This window comes from Ornithorhynchus anatinus, chromosome 4 (assembly GCF_004115215.2).
Source record: "Ornithorhynchus anatinus isolate Pmale09 chromosome 4, mOrnAna1.pri.v4, whole genome shotgun sequence".
In the NCBI taxonomy this organism is placed as follows: Eukaryota; Metazoa; Chordata; class Mammalia; order Monotremata; family Ornithorhynchidae; genus Ornithorhynchus; species Ornithorhynchus anatinus.
Genome location: NC_041731.1, coordinates 122,701,815 through 122,725,087, shown reverse-complemented (window position 1 = coordinate 122,725,087; position 23,273 = coordinate 122,701,815). Strand labels below are relative to the sequence as shown.

General features: G+C 48.9%; 1 protein-coding gene across 3 annotated transcripts in view; it reads right to left on the bottom strand.

Annotated features, from left to right (window-relative positions):
- RAB28 (RAB28, member RAS oncogene family) overlaps window positions 1-23,273 on the bottom strand; it is a 131,753-nt gene that overhangs the window by 20,947 nt on the left and 87,533 nt on the right. For 2 of the 3 annotated variants that reach the window (XM_029063689.2, XM_029063688.2), the window contains exon 5: window positions 11,188-11,291. In XM_029063689.2, coding sequence (XP_028919522.1) covers window positions 11,188-11,291 — 104 coding nt within the window. Of the gene's footprint in view, window positions 1-1,224; window positions 1,415-11,187; window positions 11,292-23,273 lie in introns of all 3 variants that reach the window. The other variant, XR_003758944.2, reaches the window with a different exon arrangement.

Sequence of the window (23,273 nt, the reverse complement as noted above, 5' to 3'; positions counted from 1 at the left end):
GGGTCGGTAGATATGATCCCTGCCCACAAAGAGCTTACGGTCTATGTGGGGGACCAGACATTACAATAAGTTATACAGATAAGGGAAATGGTAGAATATATGTGCATAAGTGTCTATAAGTAACGTTGGTATTCGTTAAGCGCTTACGACGTGCAGAGCACCGTTCTAAGCGCTGGGGGAGATACAGGGTCATCGGGTCGGCCCACGTGAGGCTCACGGTCTTCATCCCCATTTGACAGACGAGGTAACTGAGGCCCAGAGAAGTGAAGTGACTCGCCCACGGTCACCCAGCTGACAGGTGGCAGAGCCGGGAGTCGAACCCATGACCTCTGACTGCGGAGCCCGGGCTCTTTCCACTGAGCCGCGCTGCTTCCCCAAGTACGTAGCCAAGTGCTTAGGTGACACAGAGGGGAAAGCGGGAACGGGAAAAGAGGATTTAGGGAAGACCTCTAGCAGGAGATGTGATTTTAGGAAGGTTTTGAAGGTGGGGAGAGCGGTGGACTGCCAGATACGAAGGGGGACAGAGTTCCAAGCCACAGAGAGGACATGGGCAAGGGGTGGGCGGTGAGAGACATGAGATCGAGGTGCAGAGAACAGGTTGGCCTCAGAGGAGCGGAGCGCGTGTCTGCGTTCCAGTAAGAGATCGGAGAGGCAAGATAGGATAGTCAATGGGGAGGAGTCAGGAGTGTAAAGGCAGCCCACTGGAGGTTTCTGAGGAGTGGAGAGAGACGTACTAATTCACGCTGTCGAAAAATATTGCGGGCAGCAGAGGGAGGTACGGACCGGTGAGGGGAGAGAGAAGGCAAGGAGGTCGGCAAGGAGACTGATGGACAGTCAAGGCGGGAAATGATAAGAGCTCGGATCAGGAAGGTCGCAGTTGGGGCGGAGAAGAAAGAGGGGGTTCCAGAAGCCGCAACTGACAGGAGTGAGCGACGGACTCGGTGGAGGGGTTGAACCGAAGAGACGAGACTGAGAAGCGGCGCGGCCTAGTGGATAGAGCATGGGCCTGGGAGTCAAGAGGACCTGGGTTCAAATCCGGGTCCACCTCTTGTCTGTCGGGTGACCTCGGGCCAGTCGCTTTCATTTCTTTGTGCCTCGGTCACCTCGCCTGTAAAATGGGGATTGAGATAGTGATGCCGGGTGGAGGAGGGACTGTGTCCAACCTGACCACCTTGTATCCAGCCCAGCGTTCAGTTCAGCGCCTGACCCACGGTAAGCACTTACCAGATACCATTAAAGAAAAGAAAGAGTCGAGGGTAACGCCAGGGTGACGGGTTTGTGACCGGAGGGAGGGTGGTGGAGTCTACAGTGACAGGAAAGTGACGGGAAGGGCAGGGTTCGGCGAGAAGGTGAGGAGTTCCGTTCCGGACGCGTCAAGTCGGAGGTGGCAGCGGGGCGGCCGAGAAGAGACGTCCTGAAGGCAGGAGGAAACGTGAGACTGCGGAGTTAGAGAGAGGTCAGAGGTGGAGAAGTAAATCTGGGAAACATCCAGGCAGAGAAGGTATCTGAAGCCACGGGAGCCGATTCGATCTCCGAGGGCGTGGGTTTGGATGGAGGATAGAGGGGGACCCAGAACAGAGCTCTGAAGGACCCCCACATTTGGAGGAGCCTGCGGAAGAGACCGAGAAGAAGCGGCCGGAGAGACGGGGGGAGAGCCGGCAGCGTGGCTCAGCGGAAAGAGGCCGGGCTCGGGAGTCGGAGGCCACGGGCTCGAAACCCGGCTCTGCCACTCGTCAGCTTTGTGACTGTGGGCGAGTCACTTCACTTCTCTGGGCCTCAGTTACCTCATCTGTAAAATGGGGATTAACTGCGAGCCTCACCTGGGACAACCTGCTTACCCTGTATCTACCCCGGCGCTTAGAACCGTGCTTCGCGCATAGTAAGCGCTTAACAAATACCAACGCTGTATGAGAAACAGCGTGGCTCAGTGGAAGGAGCCTAGACTTGGGAGTCAGAGGTCATGGGTTCAAACCCCGGCTAAGCCGCTTGACAGCTGTGTGACTTTGGGCAAGTCACTTCTCTTTTCTGGGTCTCAGTTACCTCATCTGGAAAATGGGGATTAAGACCGTGAGCCTCACTTGGGACAACCTGATCACCTGATACAGATCTTCCCCAGCGCTTAGAACAGTGCTTTGCACATAGTAAGCGCTTAACAAATGCCATCGTCATTATTATATCGGTGAAGCCAAGGTTAAATAATCTCTGCTTTTCAAACTCCAACAACGGTGAGGGAGGGCGTAGGGGGCAGCTCCTCAAGATTTTCCCCATGCACCCCAGCGTCGTGAAGTACCGGGGAGGTTTCCAATCCTGAATCCCAGCGGAAACAGCCCCTGGAGTCCCTTTAGGAGCACTCGGCACTCAGACCCCACTGAGCTTCCGCTGGATCCTCAAGCCCTCCGGTTCTCCTTTGCTTTTCCCGCAAGTTTCAGGGCATCCTCCTCACTGCACCTCGAGTCCCGGCATCCCTTTCACCGCCACCACCCTAAAGCTGAAGCCCGGGCATCTTGCTGAAAACGTAGAGGTCATCATTCGATAGTATTTCATTCAATAGTATTCACTGAGCGCTTACTATGCGCAGAGCACTGTACCAACCGCTTGGAATGGACAAATGGGCAACAGATGGAACCTTTTTAGCAGAGGACTCATCAGGGACTAGCCTACCGTTCCCATCCCGGAGCTCCTGGAGCTCCTCCTCCATCCCCCATCCCTATGTGCAGAGCACTGTACCAACCGCTTGGAATGGACAAATGGGCAACAGATGGAACCTTTTTAGCAGAGGACTCATCAGGGACTAGCCTACCGACCCCATCCCGGAGCTCCCGGAGCCCCTCCCCCTCCCTCATCCCCACTGCCAGCGGACGACACTAAGAGCCGAGACCTACGCAATATTTAATACGATCTTAACGAGATAAGCACCAAAACGAAACAGACCAAGAACGTTAGTACGATCCCGCTGGATGACTGCGTCGGCTTCCTTCCTGACCTCCCAACCTCCTGGCTCTCCCCACTTAAGTCCATACTTCACTCTGCTGCCCGGATTATCTTTCTACAGAAACATTCTGGGCGTGTCCCCCCGCCCCCTCAAAAATCCGCCACGGTCGCCTCTCCGCATCAAACGAAAACCCCTCACTATTGGCTTGGAAGTCGTCCATCACCTTTTGACCCGACCTCCCTTCTCTCCTTCTACATCCCCGCCTGCACCCTTCGCTCCTCTGGTTCGGACCTTCTCACTGTGCCTCGACCTCGCCTGTCCCGCCGTCGACCCCGGCTCAAGTCCTCCCTCCGGCCCGGGACGCCCTCCCCTCCACAGATCTGCCAGACAATCACCCTTCCCTGCTTCGAAGCCCTGCCGCAAAGGCTCACCCCCCGCAAGAGGCCTTCCCAGACTGAGCCCCGCTTTTCTTCAGCTCCCCCTTCCCTGCGCATCACCTCGACTCGCTCCCTTTGCTCTTCCCCGTAACCCCAACCCCACAGCACATTTACCTATGTATGATTCTAATTATATAATTCTAATAATATATAATTTTAGATATAAACATATTATCATGCATATAATTCTAGTTATATAATTCTATAAATATATTATATTTATTTATGCTGATGCCTGTTCACTTGTTTTGATGTGTGTATATATCTATAATTTTATTTATTTATATTGATACCTGCTTAGTTGTTTTGATGTCTGTCTCCCCCCTTCTAGACCGTAAGCCCGGTGTGGGCAGGGATTGTCTCTATTGCTGAACTGTACTTTCCAGGTGCTTAGTACAGTGCTCTGCACACAGTAAGCGCTCACTAAATACGACTGAATGAACAAATCCACTTCAAGCCACCTTTCCCTGGATCTACCATTTCCCCCTCCGAGAGTACGTCCCTATTGGCAACCCACAAGGTAAGTGCTTAACAAATCCCATCATTATTATTCCTATCCTGGGGCTCACGGTCTTCTCCCCCACGGGGGCAGGAATCTCGCTCATCCAGAGTCTTTGCTGTTGTACTCCCAACTTCCAAGGATCCTCTCCAAGTCCTTCCTGTGCCCTGAGTCCATCCAGAGTCCAGAGTGTGAATGTTCCCCGTGTCCCGTGGGAGCAGCGTGACTTACTGGAAAGAGCCCGGGCTTGGGAGTCGTGGGTTCTAATCCCAGCTCCGGCACTTATAATGCTAATAATGTCGGTATTTGTTAAGCGCTTACTATGTGCCGAGCACCGTTCTAAGCGCTGGGGGAGATACGGGGTCATCAGGTTGTCCCACGTGAGGCTCACGGTTAATCCCCATTTTACAGATGAGGTCACTGAGGCACAGAGAAGTGCAGTGACTTGCCCACAGTCACACAGCTGACAAGTGGCAGAGCCGGAATTCAAACTCATGGCTTCTGATTCCCAAGTCCGGGCTCCTACCACTGAGCCACGCTGACTTATCAGCTGAGTGACTTTGGGCAAGTCACTTAACTTCCCCGTGCCTCAGTTACCCCCCTGTAAAATGGGGAGTAGGACTGTGAGCCCCACATGGGACAACCTGATTACTTTGCAGCTCTCCAGTGCTCAGGACAGTGGTAGGCACATAATAAGTGCTTAACAGATACCACCATCATCACTTCACTGTGCCTCAGTGACCTCATCCGTCAAATGGGGATTAAAACCGTGAGCCCCACGTGGGACGACCTGATCACCCTGTATCTACCCCAGTGCTTAGAACAGTGCTCTGCGCATAGTAAGCGCTTAACAAATACCAAATACCACCATCATCATCACCCTGCTCTTCCGGGACAAAACTCGCTTTCCCTCGCCAAGGATCTACCTTGTTCCCCCAGGCCGACCCCTCTATGTCCTCCCCGGTCCCCCTCTCCGATTGGTTCAGCTGCATCTCTAGACTATAAGGCTGACGAGAGCGGGGAATATGTCTGCTTATTGCAGTACTGTACTCTCCCACGTGCTTAGTACAGTGCTCTGCCCACAGTAAGGACTCAATAAATACGACTGAATGAATGAATCTTCAAGGAGAGGAACCATGCAGTGATTGTCTTGGTTTCCTTCACTGTTTCCAAAGTACGGGGACCAGTAGAAGTGGTTTTTGCAGGCACTCTGCTGATTGGCCTCCTCTCCATTTGGATGCTGGAAGAAATCGTCCAGCTTCAAGGGTTAAAAAAGGACCTGGGTTGCAGGTCCATGCTTCGGGGGTCAATCTCCCCTTTAGCTTCAAGGCTCTTCACTGATCTGCTCCAAACCACCTAGTTTTCTTTGTCTCTCTACTCTTTTACCTGAGATTCATTCAGTAATATCTATTGAATGCTTACCATGTGCAGAGCACTGTACTACGCGGTTGAAATATACTATTCGGCGGCGACAGAGAGAGACAATCCCTGCCCAATGGCGGGCTCACAGTCTAATCGGGGGAGACGGACGGACAAAAACAAGACAACACAACCACAATAAATAGAATTTAAGGGGATGTACACCTCGTTAATAAAATAAATGGGGTAATAAAAATACATACAAATGAGCACAGTGCTGAGGGGAGGGGAAGGAAGGGGGGACGAGCAGAGGGAAAGGGGGGAAAGGGGGCTTAGCTGAGGGGAGGTGAAGAGGGGGGCAGCGAGGCAGCAGAGGGAGCAGAGGGAAAAGGGGAAGCTCAGTCTGGGAAGGCCTCTTGGCTGAGATCTTTCCTGAGGCCACGGTTCCTGCATAACAGAGGAAAAAAAGCTCCTTTCTTCTTTCCGCCCCTACCCCTAAGAAGCAGCCTGCTTTACTGGGGGTGATTATAACGATTGTGATTTTTGTTAAGAGTTTACTACGTGCCAACTGATTTACTAAGCCCTGGGGTATGTACAATGTATGATAATAATAAGGATGATGGTATCTGTTAAGCACTTACTATGTGCCAAGCACCCGTTTTAAACGCTAGGGTAGATGCGAGGTAATCAGGTTGTCCCACGTGGGGCTCACAGTGTTAATCCCCGTTTTACAGATGAGGGAAGTGAGGCACAGAGAAGTTAAATGGCTCGGCCAAAGTCACTCAGCTGGTAAGTGGCGGAGCTGGGATGAGAAGCCACGACCTGCGACTCCCAAACCCGTGCCCTCGCCATGAAGCCACGCTGCTTCTACATAGGCCGATAGGACACAGTACCGATCCCACATGAGATTTCATCTTAAGGGGTGGGAGAAGAGGTACATTTATACTCATTTTACAGAGGAGCAAACTGAGGCCTTGTCTTATCCCGACCCACAGCGACACCACGGACACATCTCTTCCGGAACGCCCCGCTCTCCATCTGTAACCGTTCCGGTCGTGGATCCGGAGAGTTTTCTTGGTAAGAATACGGAAGTGGTTTACTATCGCCGTCTTCCGCGCGGTCAACTCGAGTCTCCGCCCTCGACTCTCTCCCGCGCCGCCGCTGTCCGGTGCGGGTGAGTTTTGACTTGTAGCAGATGGGCTGACGCTCGCTGGCCACTGGCCAGGCTGGGAATGGAACGGACGGGCCTCTGCTTCACTCTCCCTCCCGTAGCCGAGACTGGTGGAGGACTGGAAACTCTGCGGTCTTTCCTCTAGGCCCTACTCCTTCTCATAAAATGGATGTGAGATGATGTGAGAAGCAGCACGGCCTAGCGGATAGGGTACGGGCCTGGGAGTCAGGTCAGAAGGAACTGGGTTCTGATCCTGGTTCTGCCACTTTTCTGCTTTGTCACCTTGGGCAAGTCACTTCACTTCTCTGGGCCTGAGTTACCTCATCTCTAACATGGGGGATTAAGACTGGGAGCCTCCGTGTGGGACAGGGACCGTATCCAACTTGTTTATATCTACCTCGGAGCTCAATATAGCTCCGATTAGACCGTGAGCCCGTCAGAGGGCAGGGACGGTCTCTATCCGTTACCGATTTGTACATTCCAAGCGCTTAGTACAGTGCTCTGCACATGGTAAGCGCTCAATAAATACTATTGAATGAATGAATATAGAGCCTGGCGCACAGTAAGCCCTTAACAAATGCCATTAAAGAAAAAAAAAGCTTTGTCAAAACCTTATCTGTACACGTCGTTCACATCCAATCCGTCACCAGAGCCTGCAGGTCTCACCTTCACAACGTCGCTAAGATCCGCCCCCTTTCCTCTCTATCCAAACTTGTTAGTAAACCTAGTAACTAAACCTTGTTAGTACAGTCGCTCACCCTATCCCGCCTGGATGACTGCGTCAGCCTCCTCTCTGATCTCCCAACCTCCCGTCTCTCCCCGCCTCAGTCTATGCTGCCCGGATTATCTTTCTACGGAAACGCCCCGGGCAGGTCGCTCCCCTCCTCAAGACCCTCCGGTGGTTGCCCGTCCCCCTCCGTATCAAGCAGAGACTCCTCACTCTGGGCTTCAAAGCCGTCCGTCCCCTTGCCCCCTCTTACCTCCCCTCCCCTCTCTCCTTCTCCAGCCCGGCCCGCACGCTCCGCTCCCCTGCCGCTAACCTCCTCACCGTGCTCGTTCTCGCCTGCCCCGCCGTCGACCCCCGGCCCACGTCCTACCTCTGGCCCGGAATGCCCTCGGATCGGCCAGACTAGCCCTCTTCCCCCCTTCAGAGCCCTTCTGAGAGCTCACCTCCTCCAGGAGGCCTTCCCACACTGAGCCCCCCTTTTCCTCCGCTCCCCCTGCCCTCCCCATCGCACCTACTCCCTCCCTTTGCTCTACTCCCCTCCCTGCCCCACAGCACTTGTGTATGTACATAATTATACTCATATTTATTTTTATTAATGAGGTGTATATACCTATAATACTTTCAATTTATAATAATGCTCCTGATGTCTGTTTACTTGTTTTGATGTCTGTCTCCCCCATTCTAGACTGTGAGCCCGTTGTAATTGTCTCTATCTGTTGCTGAACTGTATTTCCCAAGCACTTAGTACAGTGCTCGGCACACAGTAGACCCTCAATAAATACAACTGAGTGAATGAATGACATCTCTACTCGGATGTCCCGCTGACCCCTCAAACTTGACATGTCCAAAACCAGAACTCCTTATCTTGGCACCCAAACCCTGTCCTCCCTTGATTTTCCCGTCACCCTAGACAAAACCACCATCCTTCCCGTCTCTCGATCCGTAACCTTGGCCCTCTCCTTGACTCTGCCCTCTCAAGAACCTCAAGACGGTTGCCCATCCACCTCCGCATCCAACAGAAACTCTTTCCCACTGGCTTTAAAGCACTCAGTCACCTCGCCCCCTCATACCTTACCCCGCTCCTCTATTACGAACCAGCCTGCACACTTCAGTCCTCCAACGCCAACCTACTCTTTATATCCGGATCTCGTCTATCTCGTCGCCGACCTCTCACCCACGTCCTGCCTCTGGCCCGGAACACCCGCTCTCTTCATGTCTGAAAGACGACTGCTCTCTCCACCTTCAATAACAATAATAATGTTGGTATCTGTTAAGCGCTTACTATGTGCAGAGCACCGTTCTAAGCGCTGGGGGAGATACGGGGTCATCGGGTCGTCCCACGTGAGGCTCACGGTTAATCCCCATTTTACAGATGAGGTCACTGAGGCACAGAGAAGTGAAGCGACTCGCCCACAGTCACGCAGCTGACGAGCGGCAGATCCGGGAGTCGAACCCGTGACCTCTGACTCCGAAGCCCGGGCTCTTTCCACTGAGCCACGCTGCTTCCCCCAAGCGTCAAAGCTTTGTTGAAGGCATAACTTCTCCAAGGGGCCTTCCCCGACTAAGCCCTCATTTCCGCTTTTCCCACTCCCTTCTGCATCGCTCTGATTTGCTCCCTTTATTCACCCCTCCTCCTTCACCCCCACAGCACTTATATACATACAGGGTAATTTATTTATACTAATGCCTGTGTCCCTCTCTAGAGTGGGAGCTTGTTGCGGGCAGGGAATTTGTCTCCCGACTCAGTTACAGTGTTCTCTCTCAACCACTAATTACAACACTCTGCACAGAGTAAGAACTCAATAAATACAATACACTGAGTTCATTGCTAAGGTTGATCTGAGCTTTATGCTGTCACACGATAATCGAAAATAGCAGAACGCACACCAGTTTTGACATCTGACCGGGAGTTGTTCAAGGCTCAGTAAGTATTATACCTGATGCATGAAAAGATGTGAATTAATCCTATCCTTGATTATAAGATTGTAGCTTAAAATGCTCAGGCTAAAATGCTAAATGATTCTAGTCATTAGACTGCAAACTCACAAGAAACCCTCAGTCTTCTTTACATTTTTTTTGCTTTCCAAATTTCTCCCCTCCACTAAATATTTGTTTCACATTATCTTCCTCATCTGAATGAAGTTTGCTTATTTCAAGTTGATCAGTTTTCTAGAAATGCAATAGTCCAGAAGCAAGTTTCAAGCAGGACCAATTCAATACCATCAAGATAGACTGTAAACTCCTTCACCAGATGGAAAATTCCTGGAGGACAGAGATCATATCTATGAATTTTATCGTGCTGTGCTCTCCCAAGCGCTTAGTAGGGAGTTTTACACACAATAAGCACTCTTTTTTTTTTTTACAGTATTTATGTGCTATTATATGCCACACATTGTACTAAGCACTGGCTGAGATAAATACAAGCTAAACAGGCTGCACATAGTCCGTGACTCACATGGGGCTCACAATGATAATCCTCGTTTTACAGATAAGGTGACTGAGACACAGAGAAATTAAGTCACCTGCCCAAGGTCACACAGCAGACAAATAGCAGAGCGGGGATTAGTAATAATGGTAATAGTAATAATTATAGTATTTAAGTGTTTACTATGTGCCAAGCACTGTTTTAAGTGCTGAGATAGGGTAAGCAGGTTGTCCCATGTCTTAATCCCCATTTTCCAGATGAGGAAACTGGGGCCCAGAGACATTAAGCGGCTTGCCCAAGGTGACACAGCAGCCAAGTGGCAGAGCCGGGATTTGAACCCTCATCCTCTGACTCCTAAGCCCGGGCTCTTCCCCCCGAGCCATGCTGCTTCTCAGCGATAATTCTGGTATTTGTTAAGCGCTTACTATGGGCCAGACCTTTAACTAAGCACTGGCGTGGATACAAGCAAATTGGGTTGGACACAGTCCCTGTCCCATGCGGGGCTCACAGTCTCAACCCCCATTTTACAGATGAGGTAACTGAGGCACAGAGAAGTGAAGTGACTTGCCCAAAAACCCAGATCCCTTGACTCCCGGGCCCGTGCTCTAACCATTAATAGTGTTGGTATTTGTTGAGCGCTTACTATGTGCAGAGCACCGTTCTAAGCGCTGGGGGAGATACGGGGTCATCGGGTCGTCCCACGTGAGGCTCACGGTTAATCCCCATTTGACAGATGCGGTCACTGAGGCCCAGAGAAGTGAAGCGACTCGCCCACAGTCACGCAGCTGACGAGCGGCAGAGCCGGGAGTCGAACCCATGACCTCTGACTCCGAAGCCCGGGCTCTTTCCACTGAGCCACGCTGCTTCCCACGCTGCTTCCATTAGGCCATGGATCTTCAACAAATACCACCGACTGACTGATAGATGAGAACATATACTCTTTATAAAGACCTGCAGAGGAGTCGGGGATTTTAAAATCTTTTTGTTAACTCTAACCCTCACTGTCAACAAAGCATCCTTTCACTTGAATCTACCATACTGTAGTTTGAGCAGAATTCCTTTTCATCCATGACCAAGAAAGCAGCATCTTTGGGTTTCTTGCATTACAGTCTTTTGGTAACACCAATTTGCACTTGCTATGTTTTGTGTTTGGAACAAGTTCTCCTGTTTACCATGTAATACGGGGTTTACTTTCATTAGATTTCATAAAATCGTACATGATTGACAGTCAACATCTCTGGCGTGACTCAGTGGACAGAGGCCGGGCTTGGGAGTCAGAGGTCACGGGTTCTAATTCCGGCTCCGCCACCTGTCGGCTGTGTGACTGCGGGCAAGTCACTTCACGTCTCCGTGCCTCAGTTACCTCATCTGGAAAACGGGCATTAAGACTGTGAGCCTCACGTAGGACAACCTGATGACCCTGGATCTACCCCTGAGCTTGGAACAGTGCTCCGCACGTAGTAAGCGCTTAACAAGTACCAACGTTATTATTATTACTATTATTGCGAGCATGTTCAGACATTTCTGTGATCACGCATTCCGTTCTAGCACAGCTCCAGAAAAGGATCTAAGGAGTTAACAGAACACATAGAATTTAAACTGTCACTACAGTATACACTATCCATTGTCCTACTTACCGAATCTCCTGTCTTGGCAGAAACGAAATAGCTACTCAAACCATTTTCCTGGCAAAACCGTAGATGCTTGTCAGCTTTCACTGTTCGCAAATGCTCCAAGTCAACTGGAAAAGTATTCAAAGAAAAACAGGATTTACCATATTAGGGGTTGAAATAATAATAACGATAATAACAGTAGCATCTGTTAAGCACTACTAATCGTCAAGTACAGTTCTAAGCCCTGGAGTAGACAGACGATCATCAGGTCGGACGCAGCCCCGGTCCCACAGTGGGGCTCACGGTCCAAAGAAGAGGTGGAATAGATACGGAATCGCCATTTTACAGACGAGGGAACTGAGGCACGGAGGTTTTGTGACTTGCCCAAGGTCACGCAGCAGCCAAGTGGCAGAGCTAGGATTATACCCAGTCCTCTGGTCCTCGGCCCTGTGCACTTTCCATTAAGCCACGGTGATATTTACCGGTGTTCAAAAAAAATTGATCACTGTAAATTCCTCTTCGACATTCATTCCATCAGCGGAAGACTCTGCGCAGCACACGTGACAATACAGTGGAAGAAACGATTCGAGGGACAGGTCATCTAATAGAAAACAACCCCTGTGAAATCTATGTTTATTGCAAATTATCCCTTACGACGTTTAGGCAATTTGGCTCTTTAGGTTAAATGATCTGTTTGAATTTTAGAACAGTTTTTGAAGACTGATACTTGACTGAAAATAGCCTGTTCAAGTTTTTTTTTTTCCAAAAAGTAATTAAAAATGCAATTTCTGCCCATAACAATTTACCAAAGAGATTTTTAATTTCACCAAGTTATACTTCAGAAATACATATTAAAGAGCATTTGAAAAGTGATGTGCGCTTTCATTTTCACTCTGTGCTCACTGGAAATAAAGCAGCGAAGCATGGATACGTTTCGCTGAAAAACACGAGGTGCTTAAAGTAGAACCTGGAACTCAAATCCCCTAGTTTTATTGTGTACATTCCAATTTCTCCAAAGCTGATTCTGAGGTAACTGGAATCTATATTGAACAGTTTCTCTTTTTATTGCATTACGGTCCCTATAAGGGTGTTGACTCAATGCCGTCAAATTATAAGGCAAATATATTCACAAGGATTTAAGGACAACTAGGCTCTTTGAGTCAATACAGGAAAAAAAAACTTAAACTGATTTCCTGAGGAAGGGACCCAACTGGCTTGTAAAAACTTGTAAATTTGCAAATCTAGTAAGCCTGCATAATAGTGTCAATTGATTATCAACTGAAAAAATGTTCTCCAACTACATAAAAGGCTTTATTTAAAAAATGATATTGGAGGTCTTTAATTTGTAGACTCTGGAGATTTTCTCTGGGAGATTTTTGGTCTAACAGGGGATTCCTAAGCTCCATTTATACTGCTTACCTTGGTTAATGTGGAGCTTTTTGCCACATGGTTCTGTTCCTTAGACATCACTGAGACCTTGTTTACAAGAACAGGCCTAAAAACGTCCAGATACCACAGGCATTAATTTGTGGAGGACTAAAATACTAAGCTATTAACACTAATGTTTATAGTACTGGTTTTTCATAATATTGAAGCTAAAATACTTCTTCTAATTCAACAACAACAAAAGTAAGAACAAATAACGTCACTAGGAAAAATCCCTAATGAAATCACTAACCAATTAAACAAACATAAAGCAATATCACAGGTACTTACCTTTTCAACTAGAATATTATCCACCCCAACCCCCAAGGCCTCCCCGCAAAAAAAAAAAAAAAAAAACAAGAGATGTCTTGTACCACAAAAGTCTACTTAAATTATTAAGTACTATAATATCTGAGCAAAGTGAGACCATATGTGCACATTTTACAGCAATTCCAGCGAGTATGCAATTCTTGACTAGTATTGCCATAATTGGACATTAAGGAAACCGAGTGTAAAGTTTAGGGGAAAAAAAAAAACTGCCGAATAAGAATTCACAAAGCATTTAAACCAGTCTCCACCCTTAGGCCTGAAAGAAATCAAGGCAGGATTAATATTACTATTATGATACTACTTGTTAAACGTGCCACACGCTGTACTAAGTGCTGAGTTAGACACGCGTTAATCAGGTCGCGCTCAGAGCTCACAATCCAGCGGGGAGGGAGAACGGAGACCTCATCCTCATTTAACGGAGGAGGAAGCTGAGCCACCCGGGAATTAAATGACTTGCCCACGGTCACGGGGCAAGCAAGTGACTGAGTCAAAAAGGACACCTGGCATCCTAGGGAGAGGCAGGTTCAGATGGATCCATCTCCAAACACATTTCGCACTGAACGTGGCACCTACTTATGTCTTCTGTGGACATGGGACTCTCAGAAACCAGAGGAGTTGGACAAATTCTACTAGCCACGGTCCCTACTGTTTGACCCGTAGAAAACCTAAGTGTTTCTGAGGAGCGGCGTGACCTAGTGCAGAGTGCACAGGTTTGGGAGACAAAGGATTTGGGTTCTAATCCACTCGCCGGCTGTGCGACCTCGGACGAGTCACTTAACTTCTCCGTGCCTCATCTGTAAAATTGGGGACTCAATTAACCTATTATCCATCCTACTGAGACTGCGAGTCCAATGCGGGCCAGGGTCTTCGTCTGATCTGGTCAACGTGCATTTACCCCAGCACTTAGAAGAGTGCTTGACACATGGAGAGCCCTTAACAAATACATAATCATCTTAAAAAAATAATACATGAAATACAAGCCAGATCAACACTTACCCCACTCTCAAAGGCTTAAAATCATATCTCCTCCAAGAGGTCTTCCTGATTAAAACCTTGTCTCGTTTGGTTTAGTTCTGTTTTGCTTTGCTGTCTCCCCTGTTTAAACTGTGAGCCCGTCATTGGGCAGGGACCGTCTCTATCTGCTGCCGAACTGTACATTCCAAGCGCTTAGTACGGTGCTCTGCGCATAGTAAGCGCTCAATAAATACGATTGAATGAATTAAGCCCTTTTTTCCCCCGACTCTCTCTGCCTTCTGCATCGCCTACGCACACGGATCGGATCCGTACCCTCTGAGCACTTGATAGTCACCCCACCCTCAACCTCCCGGCACTTATGTACATATCCAGAATTTATCTGTATTAACGTCTAGACCGTAAGCACCGTGTGGGCAGGGAACGTGCCTCCCCACCGAGACCAAACAAGCTCGTGCCGTTGGGAGAACGCTTCCCGTCTTCCTAAAAGCGGCCTAACCAAAACGTGTACTGAAAAATTGGGTTATAGAAGAACTGAATGTTTCCAGATTCTTCATCTACAATTCTGGGCCCTTTCCCGAGACCAATCGGAAACGTCTCCTAGCTCCGGCCTCCCCTTCCAGGCCCACCCCCTCCAGCTCTTCCGAGCAAATTTACTTCTTGCCCCCTTTGTCTAAACAAACCAGAACTCCATCCTCTATGTCTTTACTAAGCACCTGGAATGTCTTCCCCTGCCCCGCAACCCCATCTTGCCAAATTCATCCCCTTCCATCATTCCAACAGCTCCCGAGATTACACACCTTCTCCCCAAAACCTCCCTAATGAGAAGAGAGATAACAATTTCCCCTCGACCCCACCTCGTCTAAACAAATAACTCCCACGCCTCTCTCTCCACAATGCTACTCTAAATGCACTTACCCCTTCTTTTGCTTACGGCGTAAATATTTATTATTAACGCTTTTCTTTTATCTGAACGTTATTAATGCATTACGTCAGTGATGTCTCTTATAGGTTGATGCTTTATTATAGTGGCCATTTCTATTTCTCTCATTTTCACAACGTCTCAGTGCCAATGATTCTCATGAGCTAGTCTATACGTACAATCTCATAAATTTCATGTGACGTACAATTCTAAAGGGAGCAAAAGAGTGGGAGAGAGACAGAAAGAGAGGCAGAGACACAGAGAGGCCGACAGAGACAGCGAAACAGAGAGGCAGAAATATATAGACAGAAATGGACCAAGAGTCCCTACCCCACTGTACCAACACAAAGCAGCATGGCTTAGTGGAAAGAGCACGGGCTTGGGAGTCAGAGGACGTGGGTTCTAATCCCGGCTCGCCACTTGTCTGCTGTGTGACCTTGGGCAGGCCACTTAACTTCTCTGTGCCTCCTTTATGTCATCGGCAAAATGGGGATTAAGACCGTGAGCCCCACGTGGGACAACCCGATTTCCTTGTACCTACCCCAGTGCTTAGAAAAGTGCTTGGCACATAGTAAGCGCTTAACAAACACCGTGATCATTATCATTATTATTATTATGCTATTGTGTTTAGGGTTTGCCACTCTGGGGGCTACGCTCCCTTGTGTACGGAAGGACAAAGGAGAGAGGAAAGGAAGAAACTGTAAGAGTGCAAGATTGTAAAGGAGAAAGGTGAGTGAGAAATAGGAGGGAAAGAAAGAGTGAGAAGTGACCTTTTTAAGGTACTCTGAGGCATTTGAGTATCTATTTGATAAATTACCAGAGGAACATCAGAAGAGCATCTTCTAGTTCCGGTTAGTAGCGCATGCTGACCATAATGTGATGTAGTGGCCCCATCCGTCATCTAAATTAAGCCTTGTAAATTTTCTTAACTCGCCCCACCTTTTCCCCATCACCAGGCAACCCAACCTATTCGAGGCTCTTTTCAATCTTCGCACCCCCTCCCCACGGCCCACCCACGCCTCATCTCAATTCCTCCAACCTTCCCTACGCAGGACAAAAGCAGTCCCCTTCCAGGCCTCTTCCACGCCCCGGCCCTAACCTTGCCCCGCTACAGTTTTAGGAGCCTCAGTGGCTTGGCCTCCAAGAGACTCATACGGCACAAAGGGGACGCGGGTGCCACTGAATGGCCGAGGTCAACGCAGGATGGGCTCAGCCTATGGGCCCGGAGGCAGCAGGGGAGGGGCAAACTGTACGACTCGGAGGGTGGTATCGGGGAGACACCGAGACAGTGGTTTAAAGGGGCCAAAGGGTGTGGTGAGCCCACAAGAAGCTGCCTCATCAGTGACCGTCTGTGACCCCGTGATCGACAACAAGGAAGAGACTGGCGAAGGCACTGATGGGATCTACTTGAGTCAGGTGATTACTGGCCTGTGGGGACGGAGCAGGGAGGGAGGCGGGGCTTTCTCTCCCTGTTCGACCCAGTAACGGGCCTGGACCAGTCAGTGACTGCTATGCAGAGCCAGAGCTGCGATGCCTAGGGCGGATAAAAGATGCTCGTTCTGAATGGCACAGAGGCACACGGGAGGTCCGCAAAGGGGCGTGCAGTCGGAAGCAGCACTTGGACGCAGCAGAAGGCAGCAGCACCTGGAAGCGGAAGGAAGAAGCGGCGGCAGAACGGGCTCCTCTGACCAGCAGACTGGTACCGGACGCTCGATGGAGTGGAGGGAGGGAGTGTGTGTACGTGTCGCTCCCTTGCTCGTTGACAAAACTAAGTAAAAAACTTTCCACGGTAACCTTGGTGATCAGAGGTGCGGTCTGAACTCTACTAAGTGTCACTGAGGCTCCCCCGGTCCGGGAGGGTCCTGGTTGGCACGCGACAAAGGGAATGGGGAGATGGACAAGGCGAGAGAAGAAACAGATGAAAACGGTTGTATGGGCTACAGATTCCATCCCGCACCCTCGGCCACCGCTGAAAGACGCCAGGCTTTCGAAGATCCCAATTACCAGTTTCAGATGGCTCTCCGGGTCTCACGTGTAAATCGTTGCTCTTTCGTCTCACCAGTAGGCTTGGTGAGAAGAACTTAGTACTTTCCTTACCCACATGATGAATTTTGACCTTAAATTCCCTGAGGGTGGGGATCGCGCCTACCAACTATTTTGTACTGCAGACTCGCAAGAGCTTAATATAGTGTGCTGCACACAGTAAGCACTCAAGAAATATGTCTAAGTCTGTTGCTATGTGTCAATAACATAAAAAGCAGACCTAGGTGATAATAAGAAGAATTATGGTATTTGTTAAGGGTGGATACAAGGTAATGAGGTTGTGCCACGTGGGGCTCACAGTCTTAATCTCCATTTGACAGATGAGATCACTGAGGCCCAGAGAAGTGAAGTGGCTTGCCCCAGGTCACAGAACAGACAAGTGGCGGAGCCGGCGTTAGAACCCACATCCTCCGAGTCCCAAGCCCGATCTCTTTCCACTGAGCCACGCTGTTTCTCGTGGTGGCTATGCACGTACATGGGAGGTTCAGCCACTTTGTCAGCGTTAAAGGTCTCATGTAAATGCTAAAATAGAAAACTGTACACTGAAGAGGCAAAGTCCAAACAGCAATTACAAAACTCCCAAAGCCAAAACTAAAAGGTATGAATTCGTATTCAAGAGATTACAGCTCCACATCAACCCATTCACCCGTAATACGGTCACAAGTACCTTCAAAATAAAAATTCACTATATTTTTAACTGCGCATATGCAACAGATTATTTGAAGCTTGAAGAGGTCGGAGGGCATATATTATTAAGTTTATATATCAACACACATCTTATTTAATTAGTTAACGAACTGTAGTTGAGTGTTAACAGAACTCACAGACACAAAATCGGAATTAAGAGGAGCGTCACGGTCTTATTTTTGAAACAGTTTACAAAAACCCTGAAAAGAAATCCAAAAAACATCAATTTGCAATTCTTGGAGTGAAATTCTTATTTAGGATGTAAAATGAAAACGGAAAGAGATGGGAGTTTAACATTCAAAATTTCATGGTCAATTTATCCTGACAAACTGGTTTAAAAAGTTGACTAGTAATAATGGACATGAGATAAGTCCATTTATAATACAGGACAGTACCGACTCTGCCCCTGGTCAGCTGTGTGACTGTGGGCAAGTCGCTTCACTTCTCTGGGCCTCAGTTCCCTCATCTGTAAAATGGGGATGAAGACCGTGAGCCTCACGTGGGACAACCTCATTCCCCTGTATCTCCCCCAGCGCTTAGAACAGTGCTCTGCACGTAGTAAGCGCTTAACCAATACCCACGTTTTATTTTCATTGAGTATTCTAAAAAAATATATAAATTTCTCTCTAAAATTATTTCCAGCTGTTCACACGGGTTTTAATACCGTATGTTTAAAATAATGATCTGATTAGCTTACCCAGCCATGACAACAAAAATACACTTAAGTTATTAAGTTTCACTTACACGTGCTTAAAATTAACAAGATACTTTCTCTTCTAAAACAGTGTGGTGATCATGTAAAAAAGCAAGTACGTAAGAATACTCTAAGAGTCACATTCGCTTCCTAACGCTTTGGGGTAGCCTAAGTCAAGATATTTCATTTCTAAAGACGCATCGAGGGTTAATGAAAAATGCGGCCCTGTGGGATAATTATTAAGGTTAACAAAAAGATTAAAAGGAGATTTATTTGTCACGTCTGTCATAACTGATAACCACAGCCGTATACTTCAAGATGCACAGTGAAGAAAGAACTTGAATTTGCAGGTAAAGGCTGTAGGACCATAAATGAAAATAGCAACATTAGAGTCCTTCTTATGTAACTGGGCTAAAGGTATTTATGTACAGATATTGCTCTTTTTCTGTATATCAACATAGGCCACAGTTCCTATTGCTTTCTAGAGCCCCCCCCCCCCCCTTCCCCTCCGCTCCTCCTCCCCATCGTCCCGACTCCCTCCCTCTGCTCTACCCCCTTCCCCTCCCCACAGGACTCGTGTATACACATACATAGTTATTATTCTATCTATTCTATTAATGATGTGTACATATCTATCATTCTATTTATTTATAGCGACGCTACTGATGCCTGTCTACTTGTTTTGTTGTCTGTCTCCCCCCTCCTAGACTGTGAGCCCGTTGTTGGGGAGGGATTGTCTCTATCTATTTCCAAGCGCTCAGTCCAGTGCTCTGCACACGGTAAGCCCTCAATAAATACCACTGAATGAATGAGAAGACTTCACTCCGATCGTGTTCAACCGGCAACGCCCAATTAGACGGTTTCACGCTCATTACTTGTCAGTGAAACAGAAGAGAAACGTAAAGTGTACGTCTTGCTTTTGAGAGTGCGCTATTGAATCCGGTTAATTCTTCCCTCTCAGTAAAAACACAGTCGACGCCAAGGAGAGAACATTTTCTGAGGAATGCTAGCAGAAAAAATGTGTCACTGGTCTGACTTAAGGAAGCTAAAATTGAAATATAAATATAGCCTCGGTGCAGATTTTCTCAGTAATTTTTAGGTTATCAGGAAAACATCTAGAGTGTTGATCTGGTTATACTCATTTCAGACAAACTACATGTCACATTAACTACCTCCAGGAAGTTATTCCAAACACAAAATAAACTGTTTATGCCCCTACTCAGATAGATAGTATGACAGACTGTTATTAGTTGAAGACAGATGAAATACATTAATTTGATTGCGAGCATGTGTTTCATCTTACACTGTCATGTACACTCTAACGCCCATGTCTTTCTTCGATGACACGGTAAATCCGACTGTATCAGAAGAACTGTTTGAACGCAAGGGGATCGTAAAAGTGGCCGAAACCATACTTCCAACATTTTGGAGACTGTAGGCTCACGTCGATTTTCCTACCAAACAGAAAACTGTTCTGAGAATGTCCGGTTTCAAAAGGAAGAGCTGAGAGTAGGGGTCTCTCGGGTAACTGCTTTAGCTTGTAACTGCTCAACAAGCTTCATCCCACGACGAACGCGTAGTATTCGGATGTGTCAGAATGATTAAAAGGCTCCGTTTTCTCAAGGCGTATTTTAAAATATTTACTTTTTTAAAAAGTCAGGAAGGGGTGCTTATTGAGCAGCTACTGATTACTACTACTACTAATAATATTGGTACTTGTTAAGCGCTTCCTATGTGCAGAGCACTGTTCTAAGCGCTGGGGCAGACACAGGGGAATCAGGTTGTCCCACGTGGGGCTCACAGTCTTCGTCCCCATTTTCCAGGTGAGGTAACTGAGGCCCAGAGAAGTCAAGTGACTCGCCCACGGTCACACAGCTGACGAGTGGCAGGGCCGGGATTCGAACCCATGACCTCTGACTCCAAAGCCCGGGCTCTTTCCACTGAGCCGCGCTGCTTCTCGAGGGCAGGGGAAGATGGCTCAGTTCTAATCGCACCCGCCCACACACATCCATGGTATTTATTGAGTACTTTTGTGGGCAGAACACTATATTAAGCTCTTATTGAAGGCACATCTCCTCCTAGAGGCCCTCCCTGACTAAGCCCTCCTTTTCTCCTCTCCCACTCCCTTCTGCGTCCCCCTGACTTGCTCCCTTTATTTATCCCTCTTGCCAGCCCCGCGGCGCGAATGTACATATCCGTGATTTATTTCTTTATATTAACGCCCGTCCCTCCACCTGAACCGTAAGCTCGTTGCGGGCAGGGAATAACAACGTTGGTATTTGTTAAGCGCTTACTATGTGCAGAGCACCGTTCTAAGCGCCGGGGTAGATACAGGGGGAGCGGGTCGTCCCACGTGAGGCTCGCGGTTAATCCCCATTTTACAGATGAGGTAACCGAGGCCCAGAGAAGTGAAGTGACTCGCCCGCAGTCACGCGGCTGCCGAGTGGCAGAGCCGGGAGTCGAACCCATGACCTCTGACTCCCAAGTCCAGGCTCCTTCCACTGAGCCACGCTGCTTCTCAAATGTACAAAAAGGCCTGGGGGTTGGGGCGAGACGGGTGTGGTAACTTAGTGGCTTACAGCTTGTTGACTCAAGCACACGCGGTACAGCATGATCTCAAAAAGATACCTTTGATGAGCAGCACAACAGAAGCAAAAGAAACAGCGTGGCTTCCTGGAAAGAGTGCGGGCTTCCCAATCAGAGGCCGTGGGTTCTAATCCCAGCTCCGCCACTTATGGGCTACGTGACTTTGGACGAGTCACTTAACTTCCCTGTGTCTCAGTTACCTCATCTGTAAAATGGGGGTTAATAATAATGGTAATAAAAATAATGATGATGATGGCATCTTTTAAGTGCTTACAACGCGTCAGGCACCGTCCTAAGCGCCGGGGGAGATACGAGGTGATCAGGCTGTCCCACATGGGGCTCACGGTCTTGATCCCCGTTTTCCAGATGAGGTCACTGAGGCCCAGAGAAGTGAAGCGACTCGCCCCAAGTCACGCAGCTGACAGGTGGCGGAGACGGGATTCGAACCCACGACCTCTGACTCCCAGGCCCGGGCTCCTTCCCCTGAGCCATGCTGGATTAAGACCGTGAGCCCTACGTGGGACAATCTGATTACCTCGTATCTACCCCAGTGCTCAGAACAGGGATCGGCACACAGGAAGAGCTTAACAAATCCCGGCGTTATTAAAAGAGCTGCCGCCTGCCCTCAGGAAACGTACAATCTAACGGGGGCAATGGTCCAACTGATAGTTCAGAAAGAGAGGGAGCAGGAGGAAGAACAGAGAGATAACAGGGAGCAGCAACGCTATGTGAAGATGAGATCAATTCACACATATTGAAGATTTAAGAAGTGAAATGCCCGAAAGACGCGCTCTCGGTGATAAGCTTTCTGGAGAAGCGCGGCCTAGCGGAAAGAGCGCGGGTTTGGAAGTCAGAGGACCTGAGTTCTAATCCTTGCCCTGCCACCTGTCTTCTGTGTGACCTCGGGCAAGTCAGGTAACTTCTCCGTGACTCAGTTACTTCATCTGTAAAATGGGGACCGATAATAATAATAATAATAATAACGTTGGTATTTGTTAAGCGCTTACTATGTGCCGAGCACTGTCCTAAGCGCTGGGGTAGACACAGGGGAATCAGGTTGTCCCACGTGGGGCTCACGGTCTTAATCCCCATTTGACAGATGAGGTAACCGAGGCACCGAGAAGTTAAGTGGCTTGCCCACAGTCACACAGCTGACAAATGGCCGAGCCGGGATTTGAACCTGTGACCTCTGACTCCGAAGCCCGTGCTCTTTCCACTGAGCCACGCTGCTTCTCTTCCGTTTCGGACCGACTTAGACCGTGAGCCCTACGTGGGACAGGGGTGGTATCGCCCCTGATTACCTCGTACCTTCCCCGACGCTCAACACCTAGTAAGCCCTCAACAGATTCCGTAAAAAACCTCTTCCCCTTGCACTCGACGACTCCGCCTCTCACCTCCTCGGCGTCCCCCGCTCCCGCCTATCCCGCCCTCGACCCCCGGCCCACGTCCTCCCCCGTCACCTCCGCCGAACTGACTCTCTTCCCCTCTTCAGAGCCCTACCGAGAGCTCACCTCCTCCAGGAGGCTTTCCCACACTGAGCCCCCCCCTTTCCCTCTGCTCTTCTCCCCTCCCCTTCCCCGCCAGCCCACCCTCTGCTCCTCCCCCTCCCCCTCCCCTCAGCACTGGGCTTATTTATATATATTATTTATTGCCCTATTTATTTTGTTAATGAAGTGTATATCCCCACGATTCTGTTTATCTCGATGACGGTGTTTTGTCCCGTCCTGTTTCGCTCTGCTGTCCGTCTCCCGCGTTCAGACCGTGAGCCCGTCACTGGGCAGGGATTGTCTCTGTCTGTTGCCGGATCGTACATTCCAAGCGCTCACTACGGTGTTCTGCGCATAGTAAGTGCTCACTAAATACTACTGAATGAACGAAAATATCTTTTTATGCCGACGCACGTGTCTACACTACTTTTTTCAGGAAAGAGAGATTGACGAGTCATCCGAGGACCGACTCGGCCACGTCACGGAAGCCAACCCCATCAGAATGACACGGGCCGCTGATCCCAGACGGATTGGCCCCGAGCTTCGGTCGATCAATCAGTCCTATTTATTGAGTGCTTACTGCATTCGGAGCACTGCGCTAAAGCACCCGGGAGAGTCCGACGTAACGGAGCCGGCAGACGCGATCCCTGTCCGCGGAGAGATGATGCTGGTATTTAAGCACTTACTATGTGCCAAGCCCTGTTCTAAGTGCGGGATTCATTCATTCGATAGTATTTATTGAGCGCTTACTATGTGCAGAGCACTGTACGAAGCGCTTGGAATGTACAGATCGGCAACAGACAGAGACGGTCCCTGCCCTCTGACGGGCTCACGGTCTCATCGGGGGAGACGGGCGGACCAGAACGACGGCGATAAATAGAATCGAGGGGAAGGACATCTCATTAAAACAGTAGCAAATAAATAGAATATCAGGGGGACGTACATCTCATGAACAGAATGAATA